The sequence below is a fragment of the Astatotilapia calliptera genome, chromosome 3 (genome assembly GCF_900246225.1).
Source record: "Astatotilapia calliptera chromosome 3, fAstCal1.2, whole genome shotgun sequence".
Classification (NCBI taxonomy): domain Eukaryota; kingdom Metazoa; phylum Chordata; class Actinopteri; order Cichliformes; family Cichlidae; genus Astatotilapia; species Astatotilapia calliptera.
Window position 1 is genome coordinate 45,842,728 of NC_039304.1, and position 22,400 is coordinate 45,865,127.

Below are 22,400 nucleotides of genomic sequence, written 5' to 3' on the forward strand. Positions count from 1 at the left end.
TCTTATTTTGAATCTTGGAGACAGTTTATTGCCATCATGTTGTCTGCAGGTAGAGCCTGAGATTGGTTCCTGATACAACCAAAACAACAACAAAAGACAACCCAACACATACAGAGAGAAAACAACAACAATAACAAAAAAGCAACTGAGGGGGTCTGGGCCAACAGGAAGAGGGCTACACCATGATGTCATCATATCCATATCCGTGTTTCGAGTTCTGAAGCGATAACACGCCGTAATGTCACAGATTCTGAGGTCATGATTAGAGCAGAGGTGCAGGGAATGGGCACAGCCTGTCAGTGAGGGGAGTTCTAGAATGTTCTGGAATTCTGCCGAGTCATGGCTGCTATGGCAACACCCCACCCCCTCCAAGTCCCTCCCCCATTCCACCTCAAAAAACAACAAAACTAACCAAAGAAAAAGAATAATGACTAAAATCAGCTTTATGAAGTAAAACAAACTTTACTGTTTGATTCTAAGTTAACCCACAAACACACAAACAGATGCCCAACACACACACACTCAACATACACAAACACATACACTAACTCAACGGTTTGCGTGAGGGCAAAGAAACTCCCTTTAGCAGCATCCACAATAACCAAATATTAATGACACGTATAACTTTAGGATAATTATATTAATAAGTGATGATGACTGATGACATCATAAACCAAAGGTCAAACATGGAGGTTGGTTAAAATACGCAGTACATGATGTGATACACAAATGAAAAACAAACAGCCAATCGGAGGCCCAAGCTGGAAAAAAATCTAAAAAATAAAAATAATAATTAAAAAACTAATTTTCCCATCAGGCCCGGCAGTGGAAGCAGGTTTAGAGATTGTCCTGTGATTGGTCAATTCCAGAGATTCTGCTGACATCATGCTTCTCAGGCCAACTGCAATCACTTTCATTTTCATCATAATTATCGTCATCGTCATGGCACTGACTCCCTCTTGCAGCAGGAAGGAGCGCTGCCATTGGTTGGTTCTAACCTTTTTATGAAAAAAGCCTTAAAAGCCACAGAGCTCATAGTTGCTCCACTTGTTAACTCCCAGAATCCTCTGCTTTGAGTGGGTGGAGTGTGCGCAGTATCGCCAACTCTCCCAGCCCCTCTTGGCAGTAAACTTGTCTTCATTAATTCAGTGCGAATAAAACGCACATAAAACGCTGCGTTCGCTGTGACGCAGGAAGCTGGAAATTTGTTTCCTATCTTAAAGATGTGAAGTGAACACAACACCAGCAAAAATATGTGTGTGTAAATGTCATGTTTGAAAAAGAGAAGAAATTAAAAGCAACCTGAAACAGGTGGAGGCCACAATTTCCAGGATCCCTACGTGCCAGGAAGGCAGCAGTGAATTTTCCCATCCTTCTTGAATTGGATATAATGTAAAAAGTGTCACATCCTTACAGCAGGAATCTTGTATCACACCTGACATGCTGTAGTGTCTGTTACTTCTTCAAAAACAAAACGCTTACTGTATATCAGCTTCTTCTCTCCCTCAAAACCTTCTCCTTCTCAATACATCTCCCAGAATTCCTTGCTTATCTAGCCCTACATAAACAAATCCATCCCTTCATGATTATGTCTCTGAGCTCCAACATCAACTCCCACCTTGGGACATCATCATGTGTTACGCATCACTTGCATTTCCCACGATTGCCAGAGACGGTGAACCTACCGTCAGGACATTTCACGTGTTTAAAAATCAGATTTAACACTTCAAATATACACACACAGCTCTTAAAAACAAACATCTGACAGGTAAGACAAGCGCAGCACCTACTACTACTCCTCTCTGCACCTCTTCTTCCTCAGGGGCCCATTTACACTCGCCGTTCTCACCCTCAACTTCTCCATTTTTGTTTTGCTGTTTTTGCAAATGCCCCATTGGCACTTATTATTCCTGCACTGACGCTTTTACCCTGACTAGCAAGTGCCGCACAGCCGCTTTCTTTGGTTTGTAGCACTCAGCGATGCTGCATTCAAATCACATGGGAGAAGATGTAAATACAAGTTTACTGTTTCTGATTAAATTCCTAATCATCAGTTTGAGGGTTGAAGTGAGTTTAACAAGCTGTACAATCTGTAATTCCCATGGAACTTGAATGCAGCGTAGGCTAGGCGAAGCTCACAATTTCACCTATTCTTCACCTGCTAGCACTAAAAGCTAAAAAAACCCCTCATCAAACACAAAAACACCACCCTGCTAACTGACGTCCTTTATCTTTAAAACAAAATTAGCTTCACCAGCAGACATGTCGGCTTTAAGGCACCTCGTTAACACAGTGATCAACGCCCGAACATCAGCCATCGGTGAAATTTAAAAAAGAAAAAAAAAGCTAAATCATTACGTGATCAAAGTCTGACAGAACGACAAACTCCATAAAATAGAATAAAACAAATTGAAATTCAATTTTTGCACGTCAGCATTGCTAACAGCTCACCTGTGCTAAGCTAAAAGCTTCACAAACACACGCACAGCAGGACAGAGGATACAGGGTGTGTAAAAGTGCTCAAATGCACACACGTGCACACACAACCACACTCTCAGCCGATTCTCTACAGCATCAGGATCACCCCATGTCCCGCAGTCAATCAGGAGCCTCCATGTTCAGGAGGTCAGAGGTCAGATCGGTGTCTCCTTGTTGTTATTGTTGTTGTTGTTTTTGAGGTCCGGTGCGCTGAACTGCCGCCTCATCCTGGGCGGAGTGTTGAAAGCCCACACCCCTGGCGGCGGCACAATGCCCAGTAGCATGTCAGCAGGAAGGGCCGGGGCCCCTGACCGCGGCAGGCTGTGGTAATGGGGGTGAGGGTGAGGTCCAGGTTGGAATGGTGCATTGTGGGGGTTGTAGTAGGGATGGTGGTGGTGGTACTGATGGTGCTGGCGTTGATTATAAGGGAAGCCTCCGTCTCTGTCTCTGTCCCCGTCTCTGCTTCCTCCTCCTCCTCCTCTGCCTCCTCCTCCTCTCTCCCCCCCTGGCCCAGGGGAAAACCCCCTCCTCTGTCTTGGTCGCCCCTGGTGACCACCGTTGCCACCGCCGCTGAAGTGCTGGTCATTGTCGTAGCTCCCGTTGCCCTGTGGCGAGCTGTCCAGGGAGTTTCGGCGGTAACGACGTTGCTGGTTTTGGTTGTTGCCCTGGTTGTTGTAGTGGTAGCCACCCTGGTTGCCCTGGTTACGCTGCTGCCAGGCACGATGAGGGCTGGGGGTGCGCATGCGAGGAGGCTGAGCTGGGAAGGGGAGGGGCAAGAGACCAGGGAGTTGACCTTGTGGGGGAGGCGGAGGTGAGGGAGAACCTGTAGCTTCTCCTCCCCTGTTCTCCTTCTGCTCACCAGCATCAGTTCCTGCTCCTCCTCCCTCGCCCAGACCCAGAGCTTGCAGGGCAGCGCTAGCGGGTCCCCAGGACAGCCGGTGGGCAGGGTTACTCTTAAAGGGGAACTTGAGCTTGCACTCCTGGGGAGGGATGAAGCGACCGGTTCCCGGGAGGTGGATCGGGACAGTGGGGGTGTTCTGACCTGGAAGAGTTGGAGGAGCAAGGGCTGGGGTCAGGGCACAGACTGTAAATAAAAGATGGACACAGTACAAGCAACCGACTCAACTAATTCCAGATCATTTGATAGGTTTATCGATGACGATCAATAGTGGGGACTTCTAACGGTACAGCCACACCCCCGTGCTCACCTTGGCTTTGGTTCTGTCCTCGCAGCTTCTTGGTGATGTTCTGCTGCTGCAGGTTCAGGAGCCGCTGCTGCTCCTTTTTCATCCAGCGGAGCCGCCCTCTCCTGAATGCCGGGTCCTCATCCATCAGCCGCTGAACTCTGACCTCTGGGTGGTTGGGGCAGTCGTTGTCTTCGTCCACGTCCCCGTCTCTCTCTCTCTGAGGGGATTCTCCTCCCTCACCATTCATGTCGTCGTCCTGGAAACAAGTCAAACAAAAATTAACACTGGAGGAGGCAACAATGGTTTGACGGGAGGTGCGAATGTACCTGAACAGGTATGATGCTCTCCATCTTGATCATTCTATCTCTCAGAGCTTTGATCTCCTCGTCCTTCATGTTGTTCTGCAGCTTCACCTCCTGCAGAAGTCGCGCACGTTTAGCTCTGCTCCACTAGCACCATCCTCAGGTTGTGAACAAAACAAGCTTAGCATAACTCACCTCCAAAATATCTGTCAGCTTATCGATGTGAGCCTTCAAATCGTACACGCCTCTCTTCTCTCCACCTTCCACTGTCTCTCCTCCTCCACTACCACCACTTCCTCCTCCTCCACCTCCACCTCCTCCTCCTCCCTCTTCAGCGGCAGGGCTCCTCTCCTCTCCGATGCCCACAGTGTCGCAGACGTCCTGGGCCACGGCCCTCCAGCTCTCCCTCTCGTTGGTGTCCTTCTTGGCGTACATGCGGCACAGCTCCTTCATTTTGACGATGGAGAGCGCCTCGATCTCCTGACGGGAGTGACGGAAGTCTCCCAGAGCCACCTGAGGGGGCGCCACACACAGAGGAACAGTTTAAAGAAGAAGAAAAAAGAAAACATCAAAATGCTCCTCCTCTAATGTCCTCTGGACTGTTTGTGCTGGTTAATTTAATAGTAATAATAATATATAGTTTATTGATCTCTATAGGGAAATTCCTCTCTGCATTTAACCCATTCATTCAGTGAAGCAGTGGACAGGGACGGTACCTTGCTCAGGGATACCTAAGAGTACCCCGTTTAGTGGATTCAAACCCCCGACCTCCGATCATGGGGCCACCACTCGACCTACTGAGCAATCCCTGCCCCTGGATTTGGTGGATTTACTGTTAATCCACCAAATTTGTCCACAGATTCTTGTTCCTGCAGGTTATTATCTACATCAGATACAATGACATCATCACATGGCCTTGGAACCACATATCAATGGGCTACAATAACCCTTTTTTAGTATCAAGGCTCCGGAAACACCTCATAAAATGTACAGTGCACAATATATTATGACGTGTCAGGTTGCCTGACAGCCACCTAGCAATGGACTTCAATGGTATTTACACAGTAAAGCAGGGCCTGAGCGTTGCACAGAACCCACAAAAATGGGCAAATCTGGACCCACTTAGGTTTGTAATTTGCCTCTCTATGTTTTGGTTTGATATCTTCAGACAGTCACATAATTTATCACACACAGGCTGAACAGACCAATCCACACTGTATCATGGGTATGTACTAGTTGTACTACAGACCATCCAAGAACTCTGAGCTCTAGTGGACTTATTTTTTACACTAATTAGCTGATACCAGTGTCAGTGTGACGCTCCGTACAGTCTATGGATTGAGAACTCAACACAGTGGCAGGCAAAATGCTACAGCCGAGGCTTCAAAATGTGGAAAGGAAAAGGAAATGTGGCATTAGCTACGACTATCTGTTATACAGAGTTTATGGTAACGCAGCAAAGTCTGTAACAATCTACTTATGCTGGCTTTAATGGGAAATGCATCATATATGATTCTCATGATTTACCACTCATATGTTGTGTTTGACTGGAGCGATGGAGTCTAACTAATTGGGAGTCTGTCTAAGTAAGTCCTTAATCTTTGGTAAACTGCATCTTGGATTAAACCAAAACGTCCAACACTACAGAGCAGTCTAAAGTGCCCACCTGGAGCCGTCTCCAGGAGGGTTTAATGGTTTAAAGGACACGTCCAGTGTATTTTTCAAGGTAAAGGTTTAATTCTTTGCCCCTGAATGCACAGATATGGGAGCATCTATTAGAAAACGTTCAAAAATGTTTATCTGTCCCTCTGAAACCAGACAGAAAACACTGATATCACGTGTGTGTGTTTGTGAGACCTCGTAGCAGATCTCTTTGACGGCCTGCATGCGGAGGTCCTCCATGGTCACCCGTTTGGGGTCTTTGCTGATCCTCCTCCTCTGAGGGATCTGATAGACTCGCAGAGGCTCCCTCCTCTTACCGCTGCTGGGCAGACCGCAGCGCTTTACTATGGACTGCACCTGGACACAGACACACAGGTGAGCCGGGGAACAGCCACTAAGGTCTTTATGTGAAGTCACAGCTACATGAGGAGCTATGAAGGAGCAGCTCGAGGAGCTGGTACCTTATTAGCTGGCAGCTTCTCTCTCAGGGAGGAGATGAGCCTCCAGCTTTCCTCACAGGATCGTTTGTCCGAGTCGTCCCCGCTGTCGCTGTCTGCGTACTGCACACACAGAGAAGGTTAAACACCAGAAGCGGTCACCACACGAGCTCACGTGGAGGAGAAACTCACCAGTCGGTGTTGCTCCAGCAGCAAGTCAGCCTCCTCCTTCTCTTTACGGTACTGAGTCTCCACGTCCTGCAGTCTGCAGCGCACACACACACACACACACACACACACACACACACACACACACACACACACACACACACACACACACACACACACACACACACACACACACACACAACCAATGAGATGATCAGTAATCAGGCAACAGCTCTGATATCTGACGTGGTTTACAGTGTGTCTAGAGATGCTATCTGAAACCCAAACTTCAGGGTGTAGTAAAGGTACGTCTACCTCTTCTCCATCTCCAGCTTGATGTCGATGCCTTGTTTCTCCAGCAGCTCTTTCTGGGCATAGTTCCAGTCCTCCGGCTCCTCCTGCTGCTCCATCGTGGCGCTGCGCTCCCTCTCCAGCCTCGCCTGTTCCGGGTGGTTGAATCGAAACACGTGGTTCTTCCCCATGACGATGCGGTTACCTAGAGACGGAAACAGACAGGAAGCGGAGTCTGAGGCCGGCTGCTGGTTTTGGGTGGTGTATTTACTCCATCGATCAAACCTTCTTTGTTTTTCACGTGATGCATAATAAGCTGTAAACTAAAGGGAAACCTGATGTAACAGCTGCAGCAGCCGTGTAACGGCAGGTGCTTCCTGTTTGTTTAAAGCTGCCGGGTGCGTTTCTGTACCTTGTTTTAATATGACGGCGTCTGTGATCTGCTTCCCATTAACGTAGGTCTCTGCTCCGACTAACGGCTCCAGAGTGACCACCACTGCAGAGGGAGACACAGACAGTCCAAGCAAAGCAAGAAAAACTCATCAGGAGAACTGAAACACAGCTCTGTGAAACACGAGGATATGACTCATGAGCATGAAACAGTCTGAAGGCAGGAATCAGCAGCAGTGATGGATGTTTTATGGGGGCTTCATCAAAGACTTTAATATCTGGGCTTCCTCCTGTAACATTAGCAGAAAGGTTGATCCAAAATCCAGAGACAGAGACCTGGATCTGAAAGTGGTGTGGCCACAACTGCAGAGGCCTCGAGGTCTCACATAGAGACATGCACCGAAACCAGGGATTGTGCTACAGCGCTCAGGGTAACAGCAGCAGACACACACACACACACACACAGAGGGTGAGCAGGGCAGGTGTAGGGAGGTTGGGGTTGGGGGGAGGTTGGAGGGTGGGCACAGGAAACATGGGCGTGAACATGAGGATGATGTCACCATGACAACAAGTAACAGGGACTAATACCTGACAGATTTCCTGGCAGCTTTCACAGAAAGAGAAGAAGAAAGAGAGTCACTCACTGAGCACACACACGGCTGTTTTTCAAGCTTTCAATGAAAACAGAAACAGAGCTGCAGGTTTCACAGCTTCAGACTCCACACACGCTCCTAGAACAAAGATCTAATGCCGACACACAGACCAGACTTCTAAGGTGAGACAGGAACCTTCCCCCTCATAATCTACTGTACATTTATGCAAATTAGCCCCATGTGATACCACATTTGTATGATATATTTTAGTGTCAGTACGCAATTGAAGCTAATATATATAGAAACACACACTCAAACTTTTCTAATCAACATGTCCTGGCTGCAAGGTTTCTAAATCCACACATCATACACGTCGCGCATGTGGCGCCATCATGTGTTAAAGAAAAGTACTGCAGGACCTTTTTATTCCTTCTTGTCTTAAACTGTGAAGAAACTTTCACAGACAGGTTTGAGTGTGCTCTCAGTCTTTGAAGATGAACATAAGCCAGTGAAATCAGGAGGTGTAATGTGACAGAACTCAAGAGCACATTTGTCTGCCATGGTGACTTAGTCGAGTCATTAGTCATGTTAATGATCAACTCAGCCGTCTGCAGGTCTGACTTTAAACCCAGCTGCTGCTCAAACATGTCAGAGAGCTTATTTTGAGGAGTGATGGAAACCAAACCTGATTAAAAATGCATTTTCAAATCCATGTTTTTATTTCTGTTATGCTCACACTGCCACAGCAGCACGGCATGACTAACCGTTCAAAATCATCTTTATCTATGTCACCCTGGGAGCAGCCCCTCTGTCTGAAACAAGCTGCTGGAGCTCCTTTCTTTGAAGGACAGACTGCAGGTGTGCTCACAGCTGGCTATATTACTGATATGACCTCTTTATGACATCATACAGATCCTATAATAGAAACAAAAACTGTGCACAGTGAGCAGGGCAGGCTGCTGACAGATATGTTCACTACATCATTATTACAACCTCACACCACGTTTGATAATAAGAAAAACTTCCAGCACTGTACAGGAGATCCATGACAGCAGACTGTAGAATAGGCCAACTATGACGCAACAGGTGGTAATAATGAAGCGGATTTTAATAAATAATAATTACAACTGTAGTTTGTACTTTTATTCTTTTATAACTTCAGATGTTAAACAGTTCCAGGTAAAGAGTAGAATATGTTTCTCTGGTGTCTGTAAAGTACTGAACGGCTCGTGGTTCAGGCCAGGTTATCACGCAGTGAACTTCAGGAGCTGATCAGTTTATACCAGCAGAGGGCGCTCAAAGCACAGGACCGAGGCTACTTAAACTCTGCACAATGAAGCTGTTTGAACACAGAACACCAGTGTAGCAGAGCAGAGTCAGCCAATCAGGGAACAGAGTGTCAGACATGTGACCAGGTTTATACAAGGAGTAAAAATCTCACCTTCTCCCTGCTCGTTGGTCTCACTGACAAAAACGCAGTGAATCTCCTTTATGAACTGACCCGACAGTTTAATGTCCACGTCCTGCTGCCCGACCCTGGCACACACACACACACACACACACACACACACACACACACACACACACACACACACACACAGAGGAAAAAACTTTAATGTAAACACCTGCCAAGTTAGTTATACAACTCCACCAGGATTAAAGATGAAGGTGCAACTTCTCCTGCAATAAAACTAACGGAGGAGCTTCTGATGTCCAAAATCATAAAGCTGTTGCGTGTTGTTGTTAGATAACTGCGAGTCTCGTGTCTGATAAGATGATTTGTAACGAGACTCATTGTCATTGTTCTCAACAAGGACTCTGTGGATCATTATTGATGTGGTAACCTCTGCACGAGCAGATTTCTGCATGCACTACATGTAAACAGTGTCGTTACTTCTACTACTACTACTGAAGTAAAGCAGCTAAACTAGTGATAGACTTGTGTCTGTATGTAATTTGTTGCTTTCACACGGAGGTGAGCTGAGGCGTCTCTGACCTCTGGTCTCTTCACAGGACGACTAAAACTATTTCTAACTTTAGACTCAATTTATCAGATTTTCTGAGCAAAGACCAGCAAAGCGATCGATTAACTGATGAAATCACAGCTGACCTGGTCACGCCCTCCTTGATGTAATACAGGAGGCACTCAGACATCAGAGGGTCTTCATTCAGGTTGACCAGGTGAGGCGTCTGTAACACATACACACAAAATTGAGTTTTACTTGATGGGGACATCTTTTTTTTCCCTTTAAAAGTGGGGCAGATCCCCACAGTGAAAGTGAAAACTATTATTATTAGTGAAAACACTAAACACGATTAGATGCTGTTGACTTTTAACTAGCACTGAACACAGTCAGATCCTTTTATAAACACTTTTATAAACAGCGTAATTTACCAAAGTGAAGCATGAATGAAGACAACACAATTAAAGTGAATGCTGACATTGAGTCGAGGTTGTTTTTACTGAGCTGAGCTGTCAAAACTGGTCGTTAAGGGCAGAGTGGAGGCTGTCAGATGTCGTCTTTATGAGGCAAAGATTTAAAAGTGTTGGTGAGGTCGTGGTACGGAAAGAAAAGCTGCTGCGTGATCGATCATCTCTGAGTTTTAATCTGGATTTCAAACATCTGCTCAGCAGACCGATTTTACCTCAAAGACCAGAGAGACTTAAAAGCAAACAGTGACATCATCACTTCCAAAGCTGAGTGTGACTCGACACAGGTGCTTATGAGCAGCAGACACTCGGCTCTGACTTTGACGAACACTCCCAGGCATGAAGTAAAACCCATTTATCGGCTGTTCTAACAAAACAAATCTCCAACTAACTCAAAGGGTAGATTTAACCTGACATAAAGGTGAATTCAAACAATAAATACACAGTTTGAAGTACCAGCAGGAACTACAGCTGCATTATTGTGCGTCAGCAGGTGATCACACAATCCTAAACTTAAAGTATTACTAAACCAGAGAGAAAGGTTAAATATACACTCACTCCTTTAGGAGAGAAGACGCCCAGTGTTCCTCCATCTTCCTTTATGGACACGCCCATCTCCACCAGCAGGGACTCTCTGAGGGAGTGAATGAGAAACAGAGACATCAGTCACCATCCATGTTTCTTCTCTTTGTTCATGTTTCCAAATGTTTTCCCCTGTGAGTTACTGAACAAACACACTCAGCTTTTCCACCTAAACACTCTAAACACTACAGTTCCCATGAGCCTCGTGTGCCATGGTGAATAAAGGGTCGTTAAGCCTGTTGTTGCCTTTATGAACCGTGTGAAATACCAAAAGTCGCATCACTCGACTGACATAAACCGCGCTTCGGTGGGTTTCTAGACTTTTAAACCTTGCGTGGTTGCTGTTGCCGGGTTACAGACAAGAGTTTTTGACTCCATGTCAGTGCAGACGCTCCAAGACTTCCTGCTAATGCAGACGAAGATGCAGCAGCTGAGATAAGACTTTTTCTACTCCTACACCTGCCCTGAGGTTTTGTCTGATAAGCGCAGGAGAAAAAGAGCCCACGGCACCAGTACGAACGCTGATGCTCACGGTAGCGTTAGCACTTTTACAAGTGACAACAAAACACATTGACTAAATTAACTGAAGACATGTAAAAAGCTCAGAGTCAAATAAAACGAACCTCTCCAGACGAATAGATTCTGTTTTTCTCAGTTTCTCCTCCCATGTCTCGTTCAGCTCAGCGATGATTTTCTCTGTTTCCTTAAAGCAAAAACACACAAACGTATTGTACTATAAATGCATGACTATAAAACTTCTTCATTCTCACTCAAAAAAGGTGAAATAGCAGCTCCTGTTTGCAGTTTAATCATAGATGTACAGAAAACTGTTCGTGGATTTCTTTTAAACTGAGAAAATCTAAAAAGTTGAGGCTTCCCAGACACGTTCTGAAGTTGTAAGTCAGTTTTTTCATTGGATTTCCAGAAAACTATACAAAAAATAATATATCTTTCTGACAGTGGAAGCCACATGTTTCACAAATTTAGATATGATGGAATTATGACCCGGAAACGTGCGAGGTGATAAAACGTCTCGCCCTACCATCAGTCTCTCAGCTGCTTCCTCTTTGCTGATGTTCTCTGTGGACTCTCCCTCCTCCCTTTCCTCTCCATCCTCGATCAGCTGATCAGGGTCAGCGGGTGTGTCCCCTTCAGATACCGGCTCAGCGCCTGCACAGCAAATAAAACATTTATTACAAAAACATAATGGACCACTTTTGTATTTTTTTTATTTAAGTGATTAAACACAAATGCACGGTCTTATTAGATTCCCAATAATCCACATAAACACATAGGGTGACCTGGAGGGGCGGGGCCATTCTCAGGCGTGATCCCATTGGATGTGAGAGCCAGCTGAAGAGGGGAGGGGGACGCACCTGCGACACCACCGGGGCCGTTGTTGATGTTGTTGTTGTTGTTGACTGAAATGCAGAAAGAGAGCAGGGAAGAAAAAAGTGAAAAGGAGGAGGTTTAATTTCTAACATGCTGGCATCTCAGCAATCCTGCTTATGTAACGACAGCTTGTAAATATCCTCACTGACACACACACACACACAGACACACACACACTCACACACACACACACACACAGACACACACTCACACACACACACACACAGACACACACACACTCACACACACACACACAGACACACAGACACACACACACACACACACACACACACACACACAGACACACACACACACACACACACACACAGACACACACACACTCACACACACACACACACACAGACACACACTCACACACACACACACACAGACACACACACACTCACACACACACACACAGACACACAGACACACACACACACACACACACACACACACAGACACACACACACACACACACACACACACAGACACACACACACACACACACACACACACACACACACACACACACACACACACACACACAGTTGCTGTTGTCTGTAAATAACCGTCTCTACAGCCTGCTGCACATAGACATGCCGTTCATACCAGGTCCAAATGAAAGAACAACAGCATGTGATGTGTACAGTTTATTAGGCTGTAAACAGACTGCATTCCATGTTTATATGAAGTGCAGTCTGAGTATCACATGCACAGCGTTTCTGTGTTTAGCAATGCATAGTGTTCACAATAGAAAAGCACATGCACTTTTTGACATGGAGAGATCAAAATCATGCAGCAGCAAGATAATGATTAACCTCATGTTGTGGACAGATAACAGATAACATCACATTTTCTCTTGGTTGAAGTTAAAGATTATGAGCTATAGCCCTGCTCCTTCCCTCTGCTAATGCATTTGTATTAGGCTCTAGTCACACGGGGCTGGAGACCCGTTGACAACCACCTGTTGCAACTGAAAAACTTGTATTCCCCAAATGATTGCTGTTGGCACAAAAACTTGTTACAGAGAAATTTACAGTGCTGCACCAAAGCCCTGCAACTGCTTTGCTCTTTAAGAGATTGCCTTGGTCTCCAGCAGTTTGTTTGGAAGATGCAGTGAAATGTGTGGCACAAACCATGAGCAGAGATCGTTTGCCTTGAAAAATCTGCATCTTTTGAAATGTGCTGGTTTCAGTAGTGAGGCTGTTATAATGTAGTTCAAGTTCCACAACAGCAGAGAGAGTAAACTGTGAATAAATGCTGACCAATCTGCATCTTCCATAAAAGTAATCTGTCAGCACCCAAAGCAATCGCAAGCAAAGTTTGTGTGTCGGGACCTTCTTTGTGACATTTCTCAGGTTTTCACAGGTTTTCAGGCCTGTGTGAATGAAGTGTTAGAATCACCATAGCTGTGTAGCTTCCCACCATCATTAGCCAACTAGCCCAACTTCACCAAAATAAATGTTTCTTTACATCCAAAGTAACAGCAGAGCTGAAAAGATTCAGTTTTACAAATATTTCAGTCAGAAAATCACCTCATTCATTCTTTTTCTCATGCTTACTTTGATGTTAAACTTTTACTGTAAGACCTGGAAGAAGTAGGATTTGGACCCGAGTGTCAGACTGAACAGCAGATAAGGTTCATTATTCTGTATAAAATGTGTGCATACCAGCATTGTCCAGCAGCTCCTGCAGGCCCTGAGAAAACAGCAGATTTCTCAGTCGCTCCACTTCAGCCTTCAGCTCTCGGATCAGTTTGGCGTTTGGATCTTCATTGATCACAGCGTTACAGCGAATCTGTTTGGCACGGTCAGCATACCTGGAACCGAACCGGAGAGAATTAAGATTATATTGATCTGACTAAATCATCTGCTGCCTAAAAACACATTAACTGATCCATAAAAAGCCTCATAGACAGATGACACCCAGTAACTGACCTCAGAGTGCTCAGTGTTTCTTCGTAGTTGATGTCAGCAGGACTTAGCGCAGCAATCATTGCTGTGCGAGAGTTTCCTCCTGAAAGAAGCACACATCAAACCTTTAAGGTACTTAAACTAAGTCTGATATTAACTCGGCAACTCCATACATGTCTGTGTGGTTAAATGTACTATTAGCCCTGACAGGTTAAGATGTACTATAAGTCCTGATACAACAAGTCTTATTAATAGTTTGGTCAAAGAAACATGCCGTTGGTCCTAGTATTGACAATATTACTAATGGCTGTTAGCCTTAAATGACTCTTTCTACTGTTCTCCTTTAACACTGGACCTACCAATGCTCTACTTACCCAGGTTTTCCTTCAGTAGCCAGGTGAGAACAGAGTCTCTGTAGGGAATAAAATCACTTTTCCTCTTTTTACTGCTCTGCTGCAGATCAGAGACAAGAAGCAGTCAGCAATCATCTCCCACATCTGATATTATTTGACTTGTAAATATGGACAGTGTTGAATTACCATTTCAGCCAAAGCTGAAATCACTTTTCCTAATGTGGTCAGAGATTTGTTGATGTTTGCTCCTTCCTGCATGCAAACATACAGTGAATACATGATGAATCTGGCACGGGATGCATGAAAATGAGCAGCACATGAATAGATACATAATGTGATTGCTCCACATTATCTCCAACCTTGAGCCGCATGCCCTTTGCCCCAGAGGAGTCTGCTCGTTCACTTCCAGCCAGGTCGACCAGACTGATCTTACTGACCTGAAGAGAAAAGTTCAAGAATCAAAATAAAGACCTGACATTTGGAAGAAAATGCCCCGCGGGGACAAAATAGAGAAGCAGACACACTTTCTCAGTGTCCAGGCTGGTCATCTGATCTCGTCGTTTTTGGGTGAAGACGATGGTGAAGACGGCGTGGGACCTGGATGACGTCTCATTCATGTTTGTAGCTGCAACCGTCCTGCAATCAGAAATGAACTTGATTATTTTGATGTTACTGCAATTCATTCTTTATAATAATAATAAAAAAATTATATTTATAACAAATCTGCATGTTTTAACCAGGCCTAACTAGAATAAGAAACATCGGCTAATGGGCAAATAACATATCACCAGTGATGGACTGACTGGGTATCAATCTGATCTTGGCTCAAAAGATAGACAACAAGTCTACAGAGCTGCTGTATTATGTGGTGGATTGGTTACCAGTAGGAAACCGTTTATGTTTTTCAAACTTCCTCAGACATCTGCAGCCTTTTGCACTTTCTTTAAAACTTCGACCTCTGAAATTATCTGGAAGAAAACTGACCGAGCTTTGTTGCCGGCGTCCATCAGGTCCCGGATGTCCGTGAATCCAGTCACAGCCAGTTTGGACAGATCCTCCACGTAGGGCCCCAGGATGGGATGCTCCCGGACCCGAAGGGTGCCCTGGGACTTTGGGTTCAACAGGTCCCGAACCCGCTCGCAGTAGATCTCCATGTAGGACACCTGTGATGGAGAAGATGATGTTTAATCAGGGAAATCGATTTAACTAAAACTGATCTAGGTTAGATGAGGGCTTACCTCGACGGAGTAGGTCAGGTCAGGATCTGTGTTTTCTCCTGTTCTCTGAAACAAGTCCTCACACAGCTGAACACACAGACAGACGCACGTTAATATAATTCTTCATCAGTTATCCCTTTGAATCAGCAAACATTAAAGCAACAGCAGCATTTTAATGCAGCAATGATGTGATATGACCTGTGGTATGATCCCTTCCTGACCAGGCTCCTGTTTGCCCATCATAGTGTAGCTCTTCCCTGCACCCGTCTGTCCATAAGCAAATATACACACATTGTATCCTGGAAAACAACAACCACAACATTACAAGTTATTGTAAAATTATAAATAACTCATTCCTGTATTAGACATTAAGACCATCAGCCAGCCTATGTAGAATATAATCGTGCTGTCATGATCAGCATCATCATCAGCAACAACAGTATCATTTTACACATCAGTATCAGTAGAGTAACAAGTATCAGCGTTGTTACTGGTCACCATTAGTCTCATTAGCTACATAGTTGGAGCTGGACTGTGGAGGACCGAAACCGCCAAAATAATTTAGAATTTAATAAAAAAAATATTTCCATTATAGCAAATAGAGGTTGGGCTCTTCTTTGACCTCTGAGAGGGCGTTCAGGCTTACCTTCGAAGGCGTGCAGCAGCATCTCCTCTCCAATGTCCTTATACACCTGTGTCTGAGAGGTGAAGCCGGGGTCATCGGGCTGCAGGGACACAAACACATGGCACTGTTATCACTGATTTTGGGTTATACTATTGATGTTTTGTGTGTGTGTGTGTGTGTGTGTGTGTGTGTATGTGTGTGTGTGAGACAGAGAGAGTGTGTTATCACCGTTGTGTGTGACCAGTAAGAGTAGTCAAAGGTGAAGTTCTTGGCTCCATCTTTGGGCTGTTTGGGATTGGAGATGCCTGGAAAGAATCATAAAAGAAACAACCTTCACTGCATGACGAGAAGTCTGTGGACACACTCCAGTTTTATTTCTTTTCTCCTCACTTTCAAATGTGGAGGCAACAAAGTGTCACTACTGAAGTGGGGATATCTGCATGTGACCACTCCCAGCATTCACAGAATATATGACGGGCTCTGCATATAAGTATTTGTCAGATGGACACACAGCTGCTAATAACAGCCCTGCTGCAGCAAAGTCTATTAATAAACAGCCTGTGTGTGTCTGTCAGTTTATGCAGCAATAGGATCAGACGTCACATGACGTTCCCATGGGAACGTTGAGGCCATAAAAGCCCCTAACCCACAGAAAGGTTAGGTAAGGAGAGCATCAGCATTATTTATTAAAATCAATAGTGACTGTTAGCTTCAAGCTAAATGCTGTTATTTCTATTCCAGTTCAGGGACTTTTTTATTCTTTAGTCACATTAAAGTGATGTCACAGTGATGTCATGGCTAATCTGCGACGAGCAGGTTCACAGCATTTAAATTGAAGGTCAGTTTTAACTTCATTAACGCTCGTGACAGAAGATTAACCTCCAAAACACCAACATGGGTGCTGCCACAATGCTACACCTGAGGCTTTAATATGTGTAGAGGCTATATCCATGTTATACACAGCTTATGATTCAAGGTCACAATAAAAATCCTCATTACATCATAATGAGATGGTGATCATAAAAACTCAGTGACAGGCCTCTCGTTATCTAAAAACCTTTGTGATATATTTCTATGGTTTCTAATTTATCTGTTCTTCTTTCTTTATCTTTTTGAGGACGTCTGTATGTTTCAGATCCTGTGAGGACGTCTTCAGGTTAGTGTCTCAGCGAGGGGCCCCACAAATCCTAAAGGACAGAACGTGTGTGTGTCATTCTTACAGGTGGTGTTTCCCTGCATCTGGATCACACACTTTGCGTTGCGTCCTATCTCTCTGGAGTTGAACGGGCGGACTCGCACCGCCACCTTCACTGATGCACCCGCCATTTTTCAGCTCCGCCCACCACCTGAGGACAGCCAATGAGAAAGCACGGTTTAAAAAAATCGTCATAAACATACAGAACAAAATCCAAATCACACAGCACAGAGGGTTTCTTCACTACTTTTGTCAATTTTAGTGTCTTTCTGCTGATCCTTTAGTCGTGTTTCTACTGTTTTTATTGTGGTTTTAATATCTATTTTTTCCATGGACCTCCAGGCTGCTCAGACCACTTTTCCTCCTCTTTCCCAGCACTCCTCCCTTCATTTTACGAGCCGGGTTTTTCCTCATTCCCGCTCTTTTCTTTCCCTCCTCTTCTTTTTCCAGTCCTCAGTTTTCCATTCCCCCGTCATCCTTTTTTCCTTTCCTTCTCTTCTCTGTCCTCTTCCATACAGTTTTCATATAGTCCTCACCGCTTATTTTTCCCCTCGTCCTTAAGTTTTCCTCGACTCTCTAAACTGCCTTTTCTTTTCTTTCTTCTCTTTTCTGTTTTACGGTTTCTGCCTTTCTTATCTTCTCCCATTCATCTCCATCTTTCCTTTTCTTCCTCCTTTTCTTGTTAATGCACTCTTACTTCCTCTATTCATCTTTCTGCTTTTCTCCTCTTCCCTTTCTCGTTATGCTTTTGTTTCCCAGCTTCTCTCGTGCTTTTATTCGTCTTTCTTACCTCTAACTCATCCGAAGCATTCAAACAATGTTTGCTCCTCTCTCCCCCTTTCATTAGCGTCTCCTAAGCTCCTCCCTTCATTCTTTCCCCTCTCTTGACATTCCTGTTCTTCCTCGTCTCCACGAGGCTCTTTTTCACCCGTTTTCCTACTTTTTTCCTTTTTATTGTTCCTCTTTTTCCCAAACCTTTATGTCTCTTTGTGTGCCAGTGTATGCCGATCTCCCTCGCCTCGGGCATTTTTACACTCCAGTCGGGTTCTCGTGGGAAGGAACCTCATCAGATACTGTTACAGTCAGTGTGTGTGTGTGTGTGTGTGTGTGTGTGTGTGTGTGTGTGTGTGTGTGTGTGTGTGCGTGTGTGTGTGCGTGTGTGTGTGCGTGAGGTCTGTTAAACAGTGAGCAGGTTATTGATCTGACAGTCAATCATCTATCAGAGTGGGATGATCATCAGCCTGTTTGCGATTGGTCTGCTGGTGTTGATGTGTTAGCACGTGTGTGCGGCTGCTCTATAATTTCGCCCTCGGCGGTCTGTAATAATCACATGACTGACATTCCAACATAAGCTCACTGAGCGGCGACTCGGGGAAGTCCTGAGCACTTAATGTTTCCATCGCTTCACTGTTTTATAGAGAAAACTATCTGACGTGGATGAAAAGTGTGTGATCCTCTGGTAGAGGAGTCGTCTCACTGATTAACCATGGAAACGCGACACGACTGCACCGTGATGCTACAGCGTGGACATCTCCTCTGAAAAAACAACCTTTGGTTCAGCTCAGAGTTCACATGAATCCACAGCAAGCGCATTTTAGTTCGTTCTGAGGCTTAAGGAGAGTGTCTGCTGAAAAATGTTCAGTTTCTCTGAGTATGTGTTTCACAGTGCTTTCTAATCCAGAGTACCAGTCTCTTCCACACAGGTGCTTTTCTCTAAGCACTTTTAACCTCACATTAACACTTCGATAAACACACAGAGCAACTAATGCTTCGGTATTTTGCCCAAGGACACTTTGGCACACACGCTGGAGTAGCCAGGGATCGAACCACCAACATTTCAACTAGTGGACGATCTGCTCTACCTCCACCCTGTCCTCCAATCAGACTCCAGCTTCAACCAGAGCATTTTAGGCCCCTTCACCACCCACCTACAAAATATATAAGGACTAACTGTGTGGTAGCTCCAACAGCACCGTTCACAATAGCAAATGAGTGAACTAGTGAACATCAATGGACATCAGCCAAACAGGTGTGGCTCAGGTGGTGGAGCAGCTCCTCCAACCTACATGTCAAATCCTCCATGGTCAATTTTCTGAACCCAGAGCTGTCTCAGAGTCATCCACCCGAGTGTGTGAATGTTAGAATAAAACAGAAAAATGTTTGTATGTCTGTATGAATAAGTGACTGAATCTTGTAGTAAGTACGAGCCTCGAGTGCTTAAATGAAGTTGAAAGGCACGCTATATAAACATCAGTGCATTTATTCCATCTTTGGAGACGCTTGTGTGTGAATGAATTCCTGATTTTACTGAACAATTTATTCAAATAAAAAAACGAAACCACCCTCGGAAGTACATTTAACTGAGTACAATCCTGGCCTCACTATCGAGTAAACCTAACTCTGTCTGTATCTTGTTCCCTTTTTGATTCAGGAAAATAGTGAAACATAACACTACAGCTTCGTTTGCAGGTTTAGAAACAAACACGGGTTAATCCGCCACTAAAACTAGTCCCTGATATACACACCTTTCCCCCTGCTTACGCGTAAACTCCTCAACATTAAATAAAAAACTATAAGAGCGACATTAATGACGATAAGACTTTGTTGGAGTGTGTAGCGCAGGAATCGGGGGATCGATTGTTGGGTCTCTGTGACGTCCTGTCTCAGATCAGGTTGGTTTGTTTCCTCTGTGGTTGAGTGAGATGTCAGTATGGGGATGCTCATGCAAAGAGAAACAAATGAAGCGGCGCCCAACTTCTGCCTTTGCTGACTGCACTGAAGCATCACACATGTTTAAACCAAAGCAGCAGCGAATCATCTTTGTGTGTCGTCTCAGTGAAGTGAGGCTGATGAAACCAGAGCGCGACTCCGAGGACCAACGGACGGTTTTACTTCAAGTTTGTTTGACATTCCTGCTGTAAATTTGATCTGCTGCGGTTTTGATTTCATTTCCATCTCAGCCTTTAATCTCATAGCACAGAGGTGACGCTTCTCAGATCAAACCCGGAGATACTGAAGCAAAGCTGGCAGCAAGTTCTTCACAGGGACAACAGGACGGCATTAAAGAGCAACAAAAACATCGTTTCACTTTTTCTTCTCTCTCCTTGTGTGAAATATAGCAAACAACAAATCAGTCGTCACTACGACCGCGTTTGTTATTCTTTCTGCTGACACGAATTTTAAACCATGGAAACCCCCACACATTTGTCCCCTTTCATATTTCACAAACTTTAATGCTCGTCAGTTATTAGAAATGCCAGCGATAACATCCACTGACGTCTGTGGCTGATATTTATCTGCTGCCTGCACTGGTTAAATGCTCAGAAATGATGTAATCAGTCCTGAATAAGAGAGGAAATATGAAGCGATGAAAATGATTAAAAAAAATATCTAAAAACATATTTAAGAAACTGTTATTTCAAATGGTGGAACCTGCAAACACGTAGGAATGTTTAACACTAAACACAGAGCAGCTCAACATTATGAAAGCTACAGTTGTGTCATTTATTTAAACACATGCGGCAGGAAAACAACTAATAAACCTCAAACAAGCTCCTTTCAGGCTGGACTGTTTTTATTCAGGCTCAGTCTGAAGCCAGTTTTATTTAACTCTGTGATCAGGTTTTACAGGTTTTTCTGTTTGAGTAATGTGATCATTATTAATATGAAACATCACGAGTTTCCTCAAGCATCACAAATCCAGACGCCATTTACAAACGCAGGCAATGGTCCTCAAATCGTGGTCAGCTCTTCACACACACTGTGACATCATCGCTCTGATCAGCACCGTCAGTCTCGCTGCACATTTCCACACAGCTGCATCAACATCTGCAGCATCTGCAGCACCTCTGCTTCTGACTTTGTATTAATTCTTTAAATACTTTTTAACCCTACATGCAACCCTACATTTAAAAGATTTTATGTTATACTTTACAATTTTTCTGTTTTTGCAAACATTTTTAATGTTTTATGACCTTTTATATAAAGCTTTTTTATTTTCTATTTTTAAATGTATTGAAATTGTAATATTATTATTATTATTATCAATATTACAATAAAAATTTTCATTTTAATTTAAAAAATAATATAAGAAATTCTAAGGGATTTCCAATTTTCACAATTAAAAAACTACATTTTTTATATTATCTTTTATTTATAGAAAATTTCCTTTTACTTTGTTACTTTGTTAAAACATCCTTTATTTCCTGTGTAAGACACGTTATTTACATTTTCTTAACATTTCATAGATTGCTCTGACATTTCTTGTGACATTAAATTATTCATTTTCAAGATATTTTTCAATATTTGTAATAATTTTTGGTTTTTCACATACATTTTTTTGCCCTTTTAAATAAACGAGTTCCAGTTTCAATTACAATTTTTAAACAGTAATATCTGATATTACTTTCCTAATACTTTATGTCATTCTTCATTATTTAAAATTTCCAGTGATAATATTTGTTTGACATTTTTAATGTACATATTTTGTGCCTGTCAACACCATTAATTAATTATTACAATTAATTAACTCATTTAAAGATTATTGTTGATCTCTCGTGGTTTCTCCTTTACCAACAGCTGATCACAGACAGATGTGAACAGATGTGAGTTATTTTAAACTTTAATGACTTAAACTGAACTCCTAATGATTGTAAATGTCCTTTGCTGTAAGGGGACAGTGAATGCAGCATGCACACAGACCAGCAACTACAGTGTGTGTGTGTGTTTACTCTGCTAACAGACAAGATGGTGGACACAGATACTGGATTGTGTGTGTGTGTGTCTCTAGGTGAGCAAGCAGCCTTCATACCATAGAGCCCGGCAGAAACGCTGACTTCACGCCACAGGCATCCCAGCACACACACACACACACACACACACACACACACACACACACACAGGGAGTGATTCAGAGTGTTGCGGTGGAACAGGCCCGGTTGGTCGAGCTGCTGTTGGACAGACTAACCAGCTGTTTAAACATGCAGGGAAACAAAGAGGTTTCCAGCTTCACGGGAAAAAACATCCAGCCGTGCTCGTTGTTGCAGCTGTCGCCTTTAATCTCACAGCTAAACCAGCTGGATCGTCTGCCAGCCAATCAGCTACCTCTCAGACAGAGACAGAGCGAACTCAGACAGAAATTACACAACACACACAGAGTCACACCACATGAGCAGGAGTCTG

At 44.1% G+C, this 22,400-nt stretch overlaps 1 protein-coding gene across 3 annotated transcripts in view; it reads right to left on the bottom strand.

Moving 5' to 3' along the window:
- Nucleotides 1–22,400, bottom strand: part of LOC113010288 (kinesin-like protein KIF1C) — a 32,197-nt gene continuing 9,797 nt past the window's right edge. Inside the window, exons 2-28 of one of the 3 annotated variants that reach the window (XM_026149321.1) lie at nt 17,245–17,370; nt 16,253–16,329; nt 16,046–16,124; nt 15,598–15,698; nt 15,421–15,486; nt 15,167–15,345; nt 14,707–14,818; nt 14,542–14,619; nt 14,369–14,434; nt 14,204–14,282; nt 13,854–13,932; nt 13,587–13,735; nt 11,823–11,942; nt 11,564–11,691; nt 11,145–11,224; nt 10,498–10,573; nt 9,619–9,698; nt 8,950–9,044; nt 6,938–7,021; nt 6,550–6,730; nt 6,259–6,331; nt 6,091–6,189; nt 5,825–5,986; nt 4,163–4,480; nt 3,992–4,081; nt 3,687–3,921; nt 1–3,520 (exon numbers count right to left, since the gene is read on the bottom strand). In XM_026149321.1, coding sequence (XP_026005106.1) covers nt 2,634–3,520; nt 3,687–3,921; nt 3,992–4,081; nt 4,163–4,480; nt 5,825–5,986; nt 6,091–6,189; nt 6,259–6,331; nt 6,550–6,730; nt 6,938–7,021; nt 8,950–9,044; nt 9,619–9,698; nt 10,498–10,573; nt 11,145–11,224; nt 11,564–11,691; nt 11,823–11,942; nt 13,587–13,735; nt 13,854–13,932; nt 14,204–14,282; nt 14,369–14,434; nt 14,542–14,619; nt 14,707–14,818; nt 15,167–15,345; nt 15,421–15,486; nt 15,598–15,698; nt 16,046–16,124; nt 16,253–16,329; nt 17,245–17,350 — 3,879 coding nt within the window. In that variant the 5' untranslated portion in view covers nt 17,351–17,370 and the 3' untranslated portion in view covers nt 1–2,633. Of the gene's footprint in view, nt 3,563–3,686; nt 3,922–3,991; nt 4,082–4,162; nt 4,481–5,824; nt 5,987–6,090; nt 6,190–6,258; nt 6,332–6,549; nt 6,731–6,937; nt 7,022–8,949; nt 9,045–9,618; nt 9,699–10,497; nt 10,574–11,144; nt 11,225–11,563; nt 11,692–11,822; nt 11,943–13,586; nt 13,736–13,853; nt 13,933–14,203; nt 14,283–14,368; nt 14,435–14,541; nt 14,620–14,706; nt 14,819–15,166; nt 15,346–15,420; nt 15,487–15,597; nt 15,699–16,045; nt 16,125–16,252; nt 16,330–17,244; nt 17,371–22,400 lie in introns of all 3 variants that reach the window. The other 2 variants (XM_026149312.1, XM_026149303.1) reach the window with 2 other exon arrangements.